This window comes from Cebus imitator, unplaced genomic scaffold (assembly GCF_001604975.1).
Source record: "Cebus imitator isolate Cc_AM_T3 unplaced genomic scaffold, Cebus_imitator-1.0 Scaffold142, whole genome shotgun sequence".
Lineage (NCBI taxonomy): Eukaryota > Metazoa > Chordata > Mammalia > Primates > Cebidae > Cebus > Cebus imitator.
In genome coordinates this window covers 1,644,656-1,662,378 of record NW_016107457.1, presented here as the reverse complement: position 1 = coordinate 1,662,378, position 17,723 = coordinate 1,644,656, and the positions used below count along the sequence as shown (strand labels likewise).

The window sequence follows — 17,723 nt, the reverse complement described above, 5'->3', positions numbered from 1 at the left end:
AGTCCGGGGCTGGGCGCTTTTTCTCTGGGACTGAAATAAGAGCTCTCTAGACAGATCAGGTGTGAAGCAGCCAGCCCTGCTTCAGAGCCTATTCTTTTTCCTAGACAACAACAACAATAACAAAAAAACCACACACACACACACACGCAAAATAAAACGCCAAACGGCAGCAATGCCCCCCCCCCCCCTTCTCGTTCTCTCCTGACTTTTTCTGAACGATGGATGACTCTCTGCGAGCCTCCACCCTGGGGGTGGGGTGGGAGTGTGGGGGTTGGGGTGAGCTCTGTAAAATTGGTAGGAGACGTGTGGAAGAAAGCAAGTCTCCCGGGTATTTCAGTACTTCGGCAGAAACACGGGGGCATTCTCATTGGCAGCCTCGGGGGTGGCTGGCACAAAAAGCCCAAGATTAAACGCGGCGCCTGGGCTGGCGAGGTTGGGGTCGCGCGGTAACTCTCCAGGTGCTCCTCGCCGGATCCCGGGGTCCGGCCCCGCAGCCGCGCCCCGCCCAGCTCTGTCCCCGCAGCCTCACGGGCTGCCGGGCTTTGTGGTTCGCCCGTGCAGCTGGGCCCCTGCTGGGGGTGTCGTTACGAGCATGTGCAGACAGCAGCCCAAGGTAGAGCGAGCGTGCCGGGCGAGCCCGGAGACTTGCCTTGCAATGCCATGTTTGTGTATGTGCTCTAACTCCCGGAGAGCAATCAGGGAGACAGCTCCCCAGCCAGACTTGGCTGATGTTTTCTTGTTTCTGTTTCAGCCTTCAGGATAATTCCTTCAGCAGCACCGCTGTAACAGAGTAAGTGATTCTTACCCTTAAAATTAGACTTGCATGCCTTTCTCTGGAAGCAACTATCGTGAAGGTATCCTCCACCGTTCCCAGCCGCTGTTCGTTTGAGATGCATTGTCTACTCGAATCTGGGGCTGTGAAGACCGTGAGACTTGCTGACTGATGGGGCCCAGAAATCTTTACAGGTTGAAACCAGCATTTTAGCAGCTGCGGGAGAGATATTAAAACCAGCTGATTGCTTGCAGGAGCTCAGTGCTCCAAGATATGTGTTCTTGGAGCTCAGATTTTTTTTTAAAAAAAAATCTATTTGACGTGTTAGAAGGGAAGCTTTGTTGTATTTTGCCAACATTGGTGTCAGTTTTCATGGAGTGCACACTATATACATTTACAGCAATAGGAGATAGATGTGAAATGAGTTGAATTCCAGCATGTGGTAAACAGGCTAAACTTATCTTGGCCCTCTCTTATCTACAGATTTTTAAGACATATCAGAGTAAACTTTTCTTGCATGCCCTTTGTCATTTTTGTCTTCTGACTTCAGAGATGTAGGTATAGGAGGAATGAGTCACCTGGTCCTATGGGTAAAGCTGTTGATTTGGGCAACTAACACCCTTCAAACATGGAATGAAGTGTGCCAGAGAGCACAGTATTTTTTTTTTTTTTTAGATATTTATAGGTTATAGTTTTAATTTTTGTCATCCCTTCCTTGTTTTCCTAATATTGTACTGTATTTGTTAAAAATTAACAGGTAGTATATTTTGCTAATGCTGTATGTAATTTATATATACGTATACGTATGAATATGCACTTCATTTAGCATTCTTTCTCTAGGCTAATTCATGATGTTTGCTTCTGGGACCTTTGTAGAAAGCACTCTAAACAGCTTTTCAGGAAAAGGGCATGTGCAAAGTTGTATCCCAAACTACATTTAAAAAATGTTATGAGTTTGATATAGGAGGCCTCACTGACTGGGGAGCTGTTTGCTAAAATTCCCTAAAAAGCAAATAAATGTAGATATAGGTATCTTTTGACTTCCAAGTCCTATCACTGTCACAATGACTTGGTGAGAGAGGGGTGAGATTTCCAGTGCTTCCCAGGCCCTCTTGTTTTCCACATTCTTTTGTTTCTCTCTTTCGATGTGCTGCTCCTTTAGTGTCCAGTTTTGAGCAGACTTAAGTGGAGTCACTTAAAACAAACAAACAACAAAAAAACCAGGTTGACTGTAAAATACTCATTTGGACCCACATTCTGTTTATGAGATTGCTTGGTAACCTGTGCTGCAATTTTGCTTTTCTAAAAGCCTGAGAGAAGGGGAGAGAGGTGTGCTAAAGCGTACATCTGCAGGCCGAAGACGAGGTCTGGGCTTCCTGCTCCAGGTGCACAGGTACTGCTCTCCTCCCTTGGCTGTGCTTACAAGCACCAAGTGCTTTCTGGCCCCGATTCTCAGGAGCCTGGTGTGGCCGAATCCTCAGTCAGTTGCAGGCACGGCAGGTTCAAAATGGAGACATTTAGCTCCAGATTTCAGATAGACATTTTTTTTTCTGTAGAGGTTTCATGGTTAAATGCTGGGGAGAGTCTGGTGCCTTGTCTTTGGACACTCCCCAAGGAGTTCTGATTGCATAAGATCATGTTTTTACTTTCAGAGGAGTGACAGTGATTTATTTTAAAAGGCACTGAGAGATAATTGGTGTGCCATCTGGCTAATATAAAAATCTAAAGAGCCTATTGGAAACATACCAAAAGCTTCATAGGTGTAACACATCTTTGACTAGGATTGTTTAAAACTAGTCATTGTCCACAATAACATTTTTCCCTCCCCTCAGTAATATGAACCATATTCTGTGCTTCTCTGGGCATGACCCCATAACCCTCAGGACCAAGGTGCTATAGCCTGAGACACAGACACAGCAGGTACTCAGGAAATGTTTGGGTGTGGCCTTGGCCTACACAGAGGAGGGACTTTTCTCCCTTCTATGTTTTGGATACAAGAAAAGCTCTTCTGCCTGCTGTCCCCACGCCATTCCTACTTCCTTCTACTCACACCGACTTATTTTCTTCAATGCCTGAAATTTCACCTAGAGATGATTTCTTTTGGATTAAGGTCTCTTGTAGTGATCCTTATTAAAATGGAAATTAAAAAGTTTGTGCCCTTGGGAAGTGCATTCAGGTTGTCACGAATACTTTAATATGAATTATTTTACCTAACCTATTTTCTAACCTGTTATGGCTATGGTTGTGCTTCACCAGCAGGGAGTCTTAGAAGAGTCAAGGGGAAAGGGAAATTGGGAGGTACTCAAGGACGGATTTTATCTTCTTCTTGGTTTTTCCCAGGCCTGGCACTATCTATGCAGCTCTGGACAAATTCAATTTTTTTTCCACCCCGATGTTTTCGTCACAATGGCCTTGGCCTTTTCTTCTTTATCTGTGGCACCTTTTCATCTAGTATTTTTGCATGGTCATTTGTGACGTTGCCATGGCTAACTTGCTATTTTGAATAAAGCCTGGAATAATTCTGATTAGTTATCATTCAAAGCAGTGGTTCTCAAAGCTAACTGATCATCAATAGCAATGGGGAATGAGATTGGAGCTTGGGAAAAATTCAGTCTCCCAGGCTTTTTCTCAAAGTGGGAACCCAGAATGGGTGATTTTATTGGTGTCAGGACAGTGCTGGTTTGGGATTTGGAAACCTTTAGGTCAGTGTTAAATATTTAGAAGCAGAGAGGTTCTATGGGTAGGCAGTGTGTTTTAAAAATCCACATTACTGGGCTCTGCCCTCAGAGAGTTGATGTAGTGGGGCTGGAGTCTTCTATGTTGACCAGGCACTTCAGGTAGTGCTAATGCAAGTGGTTCTGGGTCCACATTTTGAGAAACCCACAGGAAGCTGTACCTCTGCAACTCCGCCTTCAGGGAATGTGGTACTACAGGGCAAGTGTGAATCTCTTTATAGCACAGGTACATTTTATCTCACAGTCAGTCTGAGTCCTCTCTTCTGTTTAGGCAGCAAAGGGAACTTATTGTGGGCACTTCTTTCACCATCATTCCTCTAAGAAATGGCATGCCCTGTCTCTTGTGAGCCTCTGGCATATGGACTGAACAGATCGTTTGGTTCCTGCTTTTTGGGCTCAATGTAGTGGAGCAGAAACAATCCAGGCTTCACTGCTTGAGGCCTTGGGATCTTGACTTACAACTTAGCCCAAGTGCAAAGGTAAATACCTTTCTCAGGCTGAATTGAGAGAGGTGCTCTTTCTTTTTATATGAAAGAGCAGGTGAGCTGTGAAGTACCACACAACTTTTTCTTGTTTGTGGCTGATTGAGGGAGCAAAACTCAAAAAATAAAAAAAAAAAAAAAAAAGTAGCAACCTGAGCATTTCACAAAGAAATAAGGGGCTTCAGGGAAAGGACAGAAAGGATTTGTTAACTGAATAGAAGTTGATGGTCTTTACCAAAGTAAATGAAAATTCAAATGAACTAAAAGAGGTTGTAAAAGTGTGCTGTGTAAGCCAGGAGGCAGCTGTATTTCAATTACTCGTCTGTGAGCTTGGAATTGTGTTCCTTGGGTGGCACCTGGAGTTGTTTAGTAGGCATTAATATTAGATCAACTAATCAGGTCCAGCTTCGTACTTCAGAAGCTTCTCCAACTTTGTATGTTCTGGTGCCAAGTTTCCATTTTTAACTGATTGTACTTTGAGGAGAAAGATTAATAAATCAAATGAGGGGGAAAAATAGGTTCTTGCCAAATCCCCAAACAATAGGTATTGTTGAGCTCCAGGATTGACACTCCAAAAGGCTTTGCTTAAGCCCTAGATCTTTGGAAGCAACAATTCTACATTTTTGTTCTTCATTTATTTTCCTACTTTGCAATTGAAAAACATTTTTATCCACATTACAAAGCCAAGGTGATCTATTAGCTGAATGCTGCTAATAAAGGAGAACAAAGCAATACTTGTAAATTTGTTTCTATGAGATGGACAGAGACGACTATTGGCAAGAAAGCAAGGAAGGTTGGTTTATTCTATTAAAAGCAGCATTTTGTTAACTTTATTTTTTTTAAGTCAGAGTCTTACTCTGTTCCCCAGGCTGGAGTGCAGTGGTGCGATCTAGCTCACTACAGCCTCCACTTCCGAAGTTCAAGTGATTCTCATGTCTCAGACTTCTGAGTAGCTGAGATTACAGGTGTGTGCCACCACATCTGGCTAATTTTTAGTAGAGACAAGTTTCACCATGTTGGTCAGGCTGGTCTCGAACTTCCAACTCAGGCCCACCTTGACCTCCCAGAGTGCTCAGATTACACACATAAGACACTGCACTAGGCCAACCAATTTTTTAAATTGCCTGAGGTAACAAAATGTTTCAGTAGGTAGAGAAGGTTAGAGTCTGTGGGTGCCCTTTGCTTAACTCACTACAAAACCATAAATTAAAAAAAAAGATTTTAAGGGAAGAGGGCTGGAGCTTTAATGGATTCACTCTGTGGGTTAATTATACACCATTGTCGGTAAATAGTATTTTAAATTGTTAAATTATCTCATGGTATAAATACTATATTATGTATGTAGGTATTTATTTGCTTTATTTTTGTCTACTCATTACATTGTGGATTTCTTAAGGCAAAGTTCAGATCTTTTTTCAAATTTTGTGACCTTTAGAAGCAGTGCTACACAAAATGTGAGTCTCCAAGTTGTTTATAACTTGTCTGAGATAAGATAAAAGCAGAAATAGGGAGTAGATATCTAATAACTTTAATAGGAATTTGACATGGCTGTGACATTTTTACCAAAGTGTTTGTCCACAGTGGTGTGGAAATAAAAAAACAAACTGGTCTGTCCGAAACCCTGAGAGTTTGAGAAGCATAGCTCCAAGGTCTAATGTAGTACCTGAGTTTGGTAAATACTCAATAAATGCTCATCAAATTATTTCAGAGATCAGATCTCTTAGGGAACAAAGTTAATATTTCAATTCGAGTATTTTTTAGTGTCTCTGGAGTACTCTGGCACGGTGGCAATATATCTAGGAAAAGAAATTATGGTGATTTCTACTCATGGAATTAATAACTGATCAAAAAGATCTCAGGGGTGCAAAAGATTACAAAGGGATGTGAGGTGAGACATAGTTGTTTGTCAAAACCTCACAATGAAGAGTAAATGTTTATGGATTAAAGTAGGAACTTGGCACATGTATTAGTCAGGCTTCTCTAAAGGGACAGAATTAAGAGGATATATGTAGATATGAAGGAGAGTTTATTAGGAGAATTGACTCACATGATCACAAGGTGAAGTCCCACAATAGGCCATCTGCAAGCTGAGGATCAAGGAAGCTACTCTGAGTCCCAAAACCTCAAAAGTAGAGAAGCCAACAGTTCAGCCTTCAGTCTGTGGCAGAAGGCCTGAGAGCCCCTAGCAAATCACTGGTGTAAGTCCAAGAGTCCAAAAGCTGAAGAACTTAGAGTCTGATGTTCTAGGGCAGGAAGCATCCAGCACAAGAGGAAGATGTAGGCCAGAAGACTCAGGCAGTCTATTCTTTCCAGCTTCTGCCTGCTTTATTCTAGCAGCACTGGCAGCTGATTAGATGGTGCTCACCTAGATTGAGGGTGTGTCAGCCTCTCCCAGGCCACCGACTCAAATGTTAATCTTCTCCTTTGGCAACACCCTCACAGACACATCCAGGAACAATACTTTGTATCCTTCAATCCAATCAAGTTGATACTCAATATTAACCCAACACAGCACATTAGTGAGAACACGGCACTTGGGTGAGCTTGGCTGGGAAGGTGCAGAGCTGGGGAAGCCTGACTTGAGCAGTGAAATGGTTGGGAACAGGAGCAAAGGCTTTGTCCTACACTACAGCGAGAGGGGTCCTGCTCTAGATTCCCCTAGGCAGGGTGGAGCACTGGAGATTTTTCAATATAGAAGAGCCAATAATTTTTCATAAGGTTAATCCAGAAGTTTTATGAAAAGGAACCCTTTCCTTTTCACAAGATCAAGAAAGCCTGAGGCCAACTGAGTAAGCCAAACGGAGGCTGATATGGTTTGGGACTGCCTCAAGCAGAAAAAATGCAAAGAGACATATAGTGGAATCTCTTTTGAGCCAGTGACAGGCTACCAGTCTTGGTGTCCAATGTCCCCTCAAGTGCTGTGAACACTTAGGTCCTTGCTAAGATCCTGTTAGTTTAGGTGACACAGGACACTGGAGGCAAAAAGGAGTCACGTCTGGCTCTGAGCTTTTAAGCTTACATGATATGACGACATTGGTATCATAAACTGGTAGACATAGGAACTGGAACTTGTTGGGGAGAAAATGCTGAGGAGTGTTTCATCTTTTACTTTTCCATGTTAATCTTGAGACAATTCTAGATTATTGTTTCTATGGCTATAGCAGACAGTTGGATCTGATGTGATTTTTCGTCTCTCACTCCAGGTGTGACGAAGATCCAGTCTCTCTACATGAAGACCAGACTGATTGCTCCAGTCTCAGGTATAAGCCACCATTGCTTGATCCATATTTGTGAGAGACAGAAACCACCTAGGTCTCTGGTGGCTCTCCTTTGAATTCTAGTCTCTTCTTTGGATTCTAATTCTTTGTTCTCATGCCTCATCTCTTCTCCTAGATTTTTACCTCTTGACAAAATTTTTGTCTTTTCAACTTTTGGATACCACCCCCTTAGCACCCAGGGCAATACCTAACATGTGGGAACACTTGATAAATGCCTATTGAACTGAATATTGATTAGCCTGTTTCAATAGTCTCATCACACACCCTAAAGGAAGAGGCTCTGGATTATTCACCAAACATGTTAAGTGTCTGTGGTATGATCCTGGTCATTAAAGGCTTATGGTACTGTTGGCAAAACCTTCACTGTTAATCGTTTCTTCTACATTTACTTTGTTCCAGGCACTTTTATCTGTATCTTATTATTTGATATAAACTGAAAGGAATCTGATATTTCCCTTCTCATCATATAGATGGAGAAACAGACACTCAGGAATGATAACTCATCTGAGATAGCATAGCACTATGAGACAGAATTTAGGCCCAGGTCTCTCTGACTTTAAAGTCCACTTACTGGATAACAAGTGTCTGTTGAAGGCCAATTTTCTGTGCCAGGAGCCAGTCATAGTTTGGGATGGAGAAAGACAAACCAATGCTGCTCCTAAGCATTCAGTTTGCTGGAGGACATGGGCAAGAATATACATGTGGATGCTACAGTGCCTTAAGTGCTAATATACTTAAGGTATATAGTGGATTCACTTAGAAGAACCAAACAGCCCAGAGAGCTTTCTTGGATTGATTCCTGAAGAAAACTATGCAAGGCATAGTACTCCTTTTTTTTGGGGGGGGAGTGAGGGCCAAGGCCAAGAAAAAGAGGATGTCACCAAGCACAGTGAGTATATTACTGGAAAGCCAATAAACGGTAGAGAGAATTGTTTGAGTTGCAGGAACAGCAGGTGGTTCAGGATGGTAGGAACCCTGGGAACCTGGTGGAGTGAGGAGGTAAAAGGTAAGATAAGAAGTGAAGCTTTACAGGTAAACAAAGAACAGGTTTCCTAGAGTTTGTGTTCCTTGCTAAGGCGTTCAAAATTATCTTGGAGGTATTGGAGAAATTTAAAAGAACTCTCTTTTTTTCCCCTTTGCAAATAACCATATGGCTATGGCCCTGCCCGAGAGTAGCAATAGCTTTCATTTATTAGGTTGCAGCCTTGGGTCAGTTTTCTGTGGTGGGCATTTCACAGAGACTGTATGATCTCTGTTAAGCAGATATTACATCTATTTTATGAATGAGGATTATACAGGTGAAGTGATGTTGCCCAGGCCATATGACTAATAAGTGGGGGGATCTCTCAGAGTCTGGCTCTTTTCAGGACACCAAGCTTATTCTCAGTCATGATTTATTCCAATAAGTAGTGGCATAAATTACATAAGCTGTGCTTTTCTGTTTTGGAGATCCTGAAGAACCAATAATATGTGAGAAACTATATTTCTAAATAGGACTTTTGTAACCAGGTTTTACATTTGTGTAATGGGAGAAAGATGCTTTTTGCCCCCTCTCCCCTTTCCTGGCTTCCCAAGTCAAGGAAGTAAACAAAATCATATTTATAAGTTTTGGAAGACTTGAAAATGTGATATAAATGATATAAAAATAAAGTTCAGGTATTATTTTGGGAATGAGTAAATCAAAAAAATAATTTTGGATTTGAAAATCTCTTTTTTTTATTCTCGAGTATTCTATAATCCAACTCGAATGAGAGCATTTAGGTAACTGTAAAGGCAGCTATTTTTCTTTTGTTTCTCATGCAGGCTCATGGAGTGGATGGGTTTCCTGTGAGAAAAATGTACTTCAAATGAACTAGTGTAGTTTCCAATTCATAGTTTGATGTTAATTTCCAGATCTGTTAAAGACTTAGAATTCTTTTAAAATTGTAAGTGACCTCACAGCAAGACTATTAACCAGTGCCATTGGCATTGATTTGTTTTTCAGTTTTTAACATTGAATAATTATTTTAATTGTTGGGTTCTCCTTTATCAGATAGCACTACTACATTTGTCCTGGATTCAAGTTTAACTATTTCCCACAGTTTTATTTTTATACCTTGTCCAACTGCACCCTGGTCATGTTCCAGACCACGTATCTTGATATTTGCTTTGCTCTTTTCCCAGAGACTACCTGGAACTTATCCTCCCTGATGCCAGCTCAGTGAATTTAATCTGCTTTTTATTCGTTAAAAGTTGTTTTGAATGGTGGGCATTCCTTCTTTGCTGGTCTTGCCACTGGCTTTATGTGTCCTTGAGCAGCCAGGAATTACTTTCCAAGTGACTTTGCGAACGCTGTTTTATGGGTGCTGTTGGTAAGGGAGCATGAGGGGAAAACAACATCTGTGGGAAGCAGCCACTCCTCATGCATTTCATGTTCCAGTGACAGTGATTGCTGGTGGATTAAGGTTAATGATATGGATTACATAGAGAAGGCCCCTTCTAGTTATGTCTGTGTTGTTTGCTGAATACTTGGCAGAATGAAAAATAAAATGCATCTAGATTTAGGTAGAAAAATGGCTTCAAATAAGAGTGTTTTTATGTCAGTATTTTTGAGAAAATTGAAACTGGAGGGGGGTAAGGACATTGTACAGAATTTGACTGTTGAGTGAAGAACACAAGGGCCATCCCAGCCCTGAATATATGATATTCAGGGATAACACCACCCTCTTCCATATTCTTCAGAATCAGAGCCTGGACACTGCGATGTTTGACTTTGCATTCAGGACATTGTTCAGAGGGCCTGGGTAGGTAAAATTTGGCCCATGCCTTATATTTTACCCAGGCAACATGTAGCTTATCAAAATAGATCCTGTTAAATTTTTAAGTACCTCTGAAAGTTGTAGGGATGATTATAAACTGACATTGCCAATGAAGAGGAAGCATGGTGCCTTGAACCAAGAACACAGGTGTGAGTCTGGAGACCTACCTTAAGCCTCTGGGTCTGTGTGGATTAGTTCTTCCATTAGGAATGTGATTTAATCTCTTAGAGTCTTCATCTATAAAGTAGGGATGATGATATCTCACCTGAATATATCACATTATTATTGTGAGAGGGAAATGTGATATATGCGAAAGTTTCTTAAAGTGAAAATTTTAAAATAAATAATAATGATATGTACATAGTTACAACTACACAAAGTTTGTATCCATTAACAAAGATCAGAAGGGAAGGGGAAGTGATACAGAGTGAAATTCATATTTCTTGTTCTTGCAGAATTGTCTGAGTGTATGCTAAAAATTTTGTTAGGTGTCTATCCTATAAATACAGCAGCAATGAATATCTCCAGCCTTCTTTCCTGCAGCAGTTTATTCATCTTTTTTTAAGTGCTTTCTAAATTGGGTCTTTCCTGTTTTAGAGATGAAAACAATAAAGAGAACTACCCCGACGCAGGGGCTCTGGTAGAGGAGCACGCACAGCCCTCTTGGGAGCTGCAGCAGCAGCATGTAGAGCAGACCGTGCTGGTGGACGGCGTATTGCGACCCAGCATGGGCAACTTCAAGTCCCGGAAGCCCAAGTCCATCTTCAAAGCAGAGAGTGGGAAGAGCCACGGAGAAAGTCAGGTAGCAGCTCTCGCTCTCTCTCTTTCCTTAGGCCTTTGCCAAGATGGGTGATTCTTAGGTTAGGGCAGACATTTCTGGCAGACAATTTGAGTGCACTGTTTTGCGGGAAGGGATTGGCATGACTTGTCATTGTGTGCTCTGCTGGCCTGAGACAGGTAGAAGCTCTTGCAGGTTAAAAGTTGGGTGCTCTGAGCTGGCTAATAATTTGTTGCCCTTTAAAACATGTTCTTAAATATTGGACTTTGATTATTTATTTATTTGGAGACAGAGTCTTGTTCTATCCCCCAGACTGGAGTGCAGTGGTCTGATCTCAGCTCACTGCAACCTCCACCTCCTAGGTTCAAGCAATTCTCCTGCCTCAGCCTCCTAAGTAGCTAGGATTACAGGCACCTGCCATCATGCCTAACTAATTTTTTTTTTTGTGTGTAGTTTTAATAGAGACAGGGTTTCGCCATGTTGGCCAGGGCAGTCTCGAACTTCAGACCTCAAGTGATCCACCCGCCTCAGCCTCCCAAAGTGTTGGGAACAGGCGTGAGCCACAGTGCCCAGCTATTGGACTTTGATTTAAAGGAGCAGCTGCATTCTTTTGAGGGGGGAATATGAAAGAGGATCTCTCTGTTTTCATTCAGCCAGGTTGTTTTCATGCCTCAGAGGTAGGGACTCTGCTCAGCAAAACCAAAATACTCAGTTTCATCCAGAGCTATTCTTTTAGGCTGAAGTTTAGCAGGTTGGAATAAACATACAAGTATATGTGTGTGTGTAGTATCTGGTTTTCTGAGGTCAATGAATATTTGAATGAATAAAGGAAACATCTTTCTAATACATGTTGATAATAAATGGGTATTTGATTAATTTTAAAAAATTTTATGTAAGAATGTAGCAAAGACTGATTTTTTATCCTAAAATTCCCTCATATAATTTATGAAATTTATGATGCTTTTTTTTTGTTTCTGAGACAAGGTCTCACTGTGTCACCCAGGCTGGAGTGCAGTAGTGCAATCTCAGGTCACTGCTACCTCCACCACCAGCTTCCAGCGATCCTCCCACTTCAGTCTCCCCTATTAGATGGGACTACAGGCATAAGCTGCCATGCCCAGCTAATTTTTGTATTTTCTTTCAGAGACGGGGTTTCAGCATGTCAACTAGGCAAGTCCTGACCTTGTGATCCACCTGCCTCAGCCTCCCAAAGTGCTGGGGTTACAAGAGTGAGCCACCATGCCTGGACTTTATGATGATTTTAAAATAGACTGAGTTAATATAATCTACTTTACCCTTAAAAAGAGGTTAATATTTCCAACATTGAGATTTTACTTCTCATGCACCTAACATAGTTTTGGGGCCATGTTCCATAAGCATTCACTTTGCTTTTTTGTTAACATTAAATGTTAACTTTAAAATTATGTGGGAAGCTGTAAGTATAATAGGTTAATTTTGTAGTAACATTTAAGCCCAGTCCTATTTAGCAAATGTATATCAGGAGATCTTCCTGTTATAATAACTTTGGCTGGGAAGGTTTTTTAACCTTGCATTTGTTATTTGCCTTGTGATTTTTATCTTTCTTCTTCCTTGGCATTGCAACCTCTTATTTAGTCAGTTAATTTCATAGTGAGATGAAAATACCCTCTGCATTAATGAAGCTGTGTTGCAATTATCTTAAACCAAGTGTAACTGTTGTTGCAGAGATGTGAATGTGAAATACCATTTGAGTTATGATTAGCTTGAGATTATTACTGAAGGTACTCTAGCACCTAACTAATTAGGAGAGTCATGCTGGGGAGGGCACAGTTTCCCCAAGTGCTGCCCCCAGAGACTGACTGATCCCAGGGATGCTCTGACCTTGAATCTCCTACCACTGGTGATAGTAAGCTTCAAGGTGACCAGCCATCTCTCCTCAGAGTGCCTTCTTTCTTGTCATCCTGTAGTCTGGCCTCACAGAAATTGCAGAGTTGTCACTTGTAATAAGGTGCTAATGGGGCATGTAATTCCCAACCTGTTGCTCATACACAGGTAGATTTCAGGGGAGAAACATGTTTGTATAGTCTTTGCTCATAATACAGCATTGGAATCCTGGACTACAGGTAAAATTCCCACTGGAATTTAAGTGGCCTGTTCTGTCTGATACAATGAGCTGCATTCTCAAATGCCTTCCATTCCAATCAAGACATTTGTTGAATAATGGAATTTTCCAATTATATCTGGGTTAAAAGAAGACAGATTATTATTGAATGCATATAAATTATCCTAGTGCCATAAGAATGTAAGGACACTTGGTATGAGTTTCTGAACTCTGGGGATCAGTGAGACTCAGATACCATTTTTAAATGCTTTATTTCAGTTTACATTAGCAGTATCTACTAAATTGTTGTGAGTTGCAGATAATTGAATCACAGAGAGGACTTGTTATATATTCAAAAATAGAACAATAAAACAATGATATACTAAATAAATAACTAAAATAAATTTTTCTTTATTAGACCATTCAATCTTCCTCTTATTATTATTTGAGACAAGGTCTCTCTCTGCCACTCAGACTGGAGTGCAGTGGTATGATCATGGCTTACTGCAACCTCCACTTCCCAGGCTCAAGGGATCCTCTTGCCTCAACCTCCCAAGTAATGGGGACTACAGCCACCCACCACAATGCCCGGCTAATTTATTTTTATTTTTAGTAGAGACAGGGTTTTACCATGTTGGCCAGGCTGGTCTCAAGTGATCTGCCCTCCTCGGCCTCCCAAAGTGCTGGGATTACAGGCGTGAGCCACTACACCCAGCCTCAGTCAGTCTTGTATAATTAATTCTTGTTCCTCTTGATCTCGGGTTAGTGGTATCATGACACTGTCTGCTTCTCCACTAAAGTTCTGCAAATCCTGACTCAGTCCACTGGTGTCATCATATGCCTGTATCCAAGAGACTGTCATTTGAAATGTCAATTGTTTAAAGTGTCTGGTCCTTTACTATGAGGCTGTTGAGATTTATCTTTACCAAAGACACAAACTGTAGCCTAATGCTGAATAAAACCTCAGGCAAGCATTGGAGGAAATGAAACCATCTATAGATGACAGAAATAGAAATGGCTGTGGTTAGTTTACTACCAATAATTTTAAAATGCGAAAGGTCTGATGAGAGTTTATAATAAGCATAGCACATAATATGACATGCAAACGAAGACAGTAAAATTATTCCTGCAAAATTAGAATGTCTTGAGGATAATGAGTAAGCCGATTTTCAAAGAAGTCAGGGAATGTTATTTCTGATTTTATAAAAATGAATGAATATAGTTTTTTACAAAGAAAACTCTCAAGATATAACACTTTTAAAAGATTCATGAAGTCTGGAGTAGGTCATTAAACTCAACAGACAGTCTCATGTGCATCCCTGAGTGAAAACCAGTGACCTAGATATTGCTAGATTCAAATGAAAGAAATAAGGCTGTGGATAAGTCAACATTCTAAATAATAACTACACTTATCACTGATCGGTATCATTCTCTAATATCAAGCAAAGCTCCACCAGGACTTGGACCAATATGGGAGAATTTGATAAAACTATTTCATAAGAGTTTTCATTGTAGGGAAAATGTCACATTAATTGGGTTTACCATGTAGTATGGTTGAGAGAGTGGATCTGTTTATAAAGCTGCATTTATTTGGGGGAACTTGAGCTTATGTTGCAGCTACAAATCCTACCTGATGCTTGTTGCTATCATCAAGATACTGAGTTCTAATGGTTGTGCTATAGGATCATCATTCCCCACAATCACTTATGAAGGCCTTATGGGCACAACCTTCATAAATTTAAAACCAACCCTCTTTGAAACTGAAGAGCACCATCACAGATGTTGCGCTACTGGCATTTCTGGGTTCTTTTTTTCACAAAGTTTGGAGGTAGGACCTGAGTGACTCTTCAGGCTGATCCTAACTAGGTTAAAAACAAAGGTGTGAAACAGATAAAAGGAGCCAGATGGTAACTGTTGAAAGTTTGGCTTAATGTTCCACTTTTCTTACCTTTATTCTGATCCCCAAAATCAGAATCAGAAGTTCTACTTCTGGAGGATCAGATTCAAATTTTAGTTTGAGCAACTTCTCTTTAATGTTGGCACTGACCACTTATATGAGAATGAACCATGGGTAGGGTGGCAGAATCTGAGATTTTGTGTGCATTCATGAATGACTGATTCCAGTTTTGCACCTGCTTTGAATGAAAAAATGAAAATGGGAGAGATTTAGTTATATTTGCTGATATAACAGAAGACCAAGAACTGGAAGCAATGCAAGAATGCCCTCAAATAAGTTAAGGTATTTAGAATAAGGAGAATATTTATTTGAATTGGAGTCAGTTTTCCTTTCTGCTTGTTTATCTCTTTTTTCCTTAGACAATAGGCTTTGCAAAATAATGCCTTGGATAAGGACCATTTAATGATCTGCCTCCTGGAAGGACAAGTTTTAGGGATACTATTGCCAGAGTTCCTTGAGATGATGAACTTGAAGTTAGAATGAGATGTTGAGTTGGTTGTTGATAAGCATAAACTCCTGATCAAAGTGGAATCCAGTGACAGTTTACTCTTACATAATATCTAATTAAATAGCAACACCCTTTTCAAGAAGGAGAACCAATTTAAGATATGGATTATATGTTATAATGTTTCATGAAAACTTAACAATGATCCTGTATTGATCACCCTGTAAGTCATAAAATTAATCCTTGACAACTCAATTTGGGGAGGATTAGACTTAACTAACAGAACCAACTTCCTGTAATGGACCTCATAACTGTCCAGAGGGCACTTATTTTTTAGCAATGGTAGATGCAGTCTTGTCATCCCCACTCCCTGCCATCTGGCATCATGCTATGCACTGTCCTGTTGCTCTCCCCTCTGGTGGCTATTTTAGCAGAAGACAAAAAGTAGGAGGCTATATAGAGCTTTTCTGCAGTGAGCTGTACACTGTGATCATACTGCTAATCCACCTCCTCGGGGAGACCAGCTGTTTGGTCTGGTGTATATCAGCATCAGGTTTCTTCCACTTGTCCCTGTAGATGTGTTAAGAGACTGAAGAGAGATCTAGGTCTGATTGTGAAATTTTCATTTTTATCTTTCTAGAGACAAAAAGCTCCCTAGACACTTTCAGGCAAAATAACCTAACTATAAAATATTTACTATTTTTCTGGTATCAGAGGGCATAGTTCTTATTCTTACAGTATTAGACCCTAAATTAAGATAAGGACAATAGTTAATTCTGGGCCATTTCTCTTCTACCCCCCAAAAGAACTAAGATTATATTTTCAATTACGGATGTACTTTATGTGCATTTTTTCTTGATGTATTACTGATCCACTGAGCAACTTCAAACTGTAAAAGCAAGAAAACCAGAACAGCTGATTGATTCTGAGAGCACTGAAAAGCTAAAATAAACCTCAAATAGAAATTCCACTCGCTTTTCAGTGAGAGGAAGACTGTTAGGTTCTGAATATGCCTTTGAGGGCTTGCTTCTTGCAGTGTGTCGAGAGCTTGAATTCACTGAGATCCTAACAATTGTTCTTAGTTAGACAATTGTTTTGACACATTAGTTTGTGTTGTATTATTTCTCATGCATGATTAAGCAGCTCCAGTTTATATTTTTTACATCAGTTTCTGATTAGGTATGGATTTGTTGGAAGATCTGTTACTGGTCAGGAAGAAAACTGGTCCTCTGGGTTTGTGTTCCAAGTTTTCCTTCACTGTCTCAAGATAAAATGGTGAAGTTTCAGGGTGACAGGGCTCTGAGAAATGCAGGGTCCTGAAAGTGAGATCAGCTGAGCGAAATGTTTGGATTTACTGGTTTCTTGTGGTCTGTCAGATTCTGATCCTCCTCTTTGAATTAAGCCTGTTGTTAAAGCTTAACGATTAAGCTGACAAAAAATGGTATTTTTAGGAGGGAACCTGGGATGTCTGTAAAATCACTTTATCACTTTTTTTTTTGGAAATATACAAATATATTCAGCTTAAATACTCACATGAAGGAATCTTAAATGAAGTGATGTACTTAGTCTGCCTGCGCAATACATCTCAGAAATGTAAAACCCTAGCATTCAGACAGAGTTTGCATTCAAAACAATGTAATTTATTTGAGACTTTTAAGTTAATCAATGGAGAATTTGGTAATTTGGTATTGTAGCACTCAGGGCCACATTATATAACAGATATTCCATCTGTGATGGAAGTTACGGAAGAATCCTCCTTAAAATAATAGACATGAAGGTATTGATGGTGTTGGTTGAGTGTAGCAATGGAGGATGGTAAGGACTGATTCCCACTTACGTGCTGCTTGGAATATTAAACAGAGGTGCAGATGGCTGCCATACAGTATGACGTCCATTTGCCACTTCTATGCATCTTTTTCATACTTAAATAAATTCTGATTTAAAGAATTTATGGTTTTTCCTATATAGTTCCAAAGAGAGTTTCTACTATTATATAGCCATATAAATTCAGTCCAATCAAGATCTACTGACACATGGAGAGAAGAGAAGCATTCATGAGGCACCTTTGTCCGTATTGGTATCTGTTGACCCTCCATTGGGTTCCAAGACCTGCTGCCTCTACTATGGAGCTGTTTCCTTTAATAAACCCAAGAGATAAATAGTTGGGTAGCAATTTGGTGATGTGGTAAAACACATGGTCCATAGCTTCAGTTGGATATGGGTTCAAATTCCTTCTGCTACTTTCTTTCTGTGTGACTTTAAGTATCACTTACCAGCTCTTTGTGTCATTTTCCCTATCTTTAAACTGGAGAAAACAAATTATATCTATCTTAAGAGGTTGTTGGGCATTAACGTTAATGATAATATTTATATCATGAAAATGATATAAACTTAAGCA

At 40.3% G+C, this 17,723-nt stretch overlaps 1 protein-coding gene across 5 annotated transcripts in view; it reads left to right on the top strand.

Annotated features, from left to right (window-relative positions):
* The first annotated feature begins 311 nt into the window (after nucleotides 1-311).
* Nucleotides 312-17,723, top strand: part of FAM13C (family with sequence similarity 13 member C) — a 115,276-nt gene continuing 97,864 nt past the window's right edge. For 2 of the 5 annotated variants that reach the window (XM_017542267.2, XM_017542265.2), the window contains exons 1-3: nucleotides 595-790; nucleotides 7,193-7,249; nucleotides 10,663-10,867. In XM_017542267.2, coding sequence (XP_017397756.1) covers nucleotides 729-790; nucleotides 7,193-7,249; nucleotides 10,663-10,867 — 324 coding nt within the window. In that variant the 5' untranslated portion in view covers nucleotides 595-728. The other 3 variants (XM_017542268.2, XM_017542270.2, XM_017542269.2) reach the window with 3 other exon arrangements.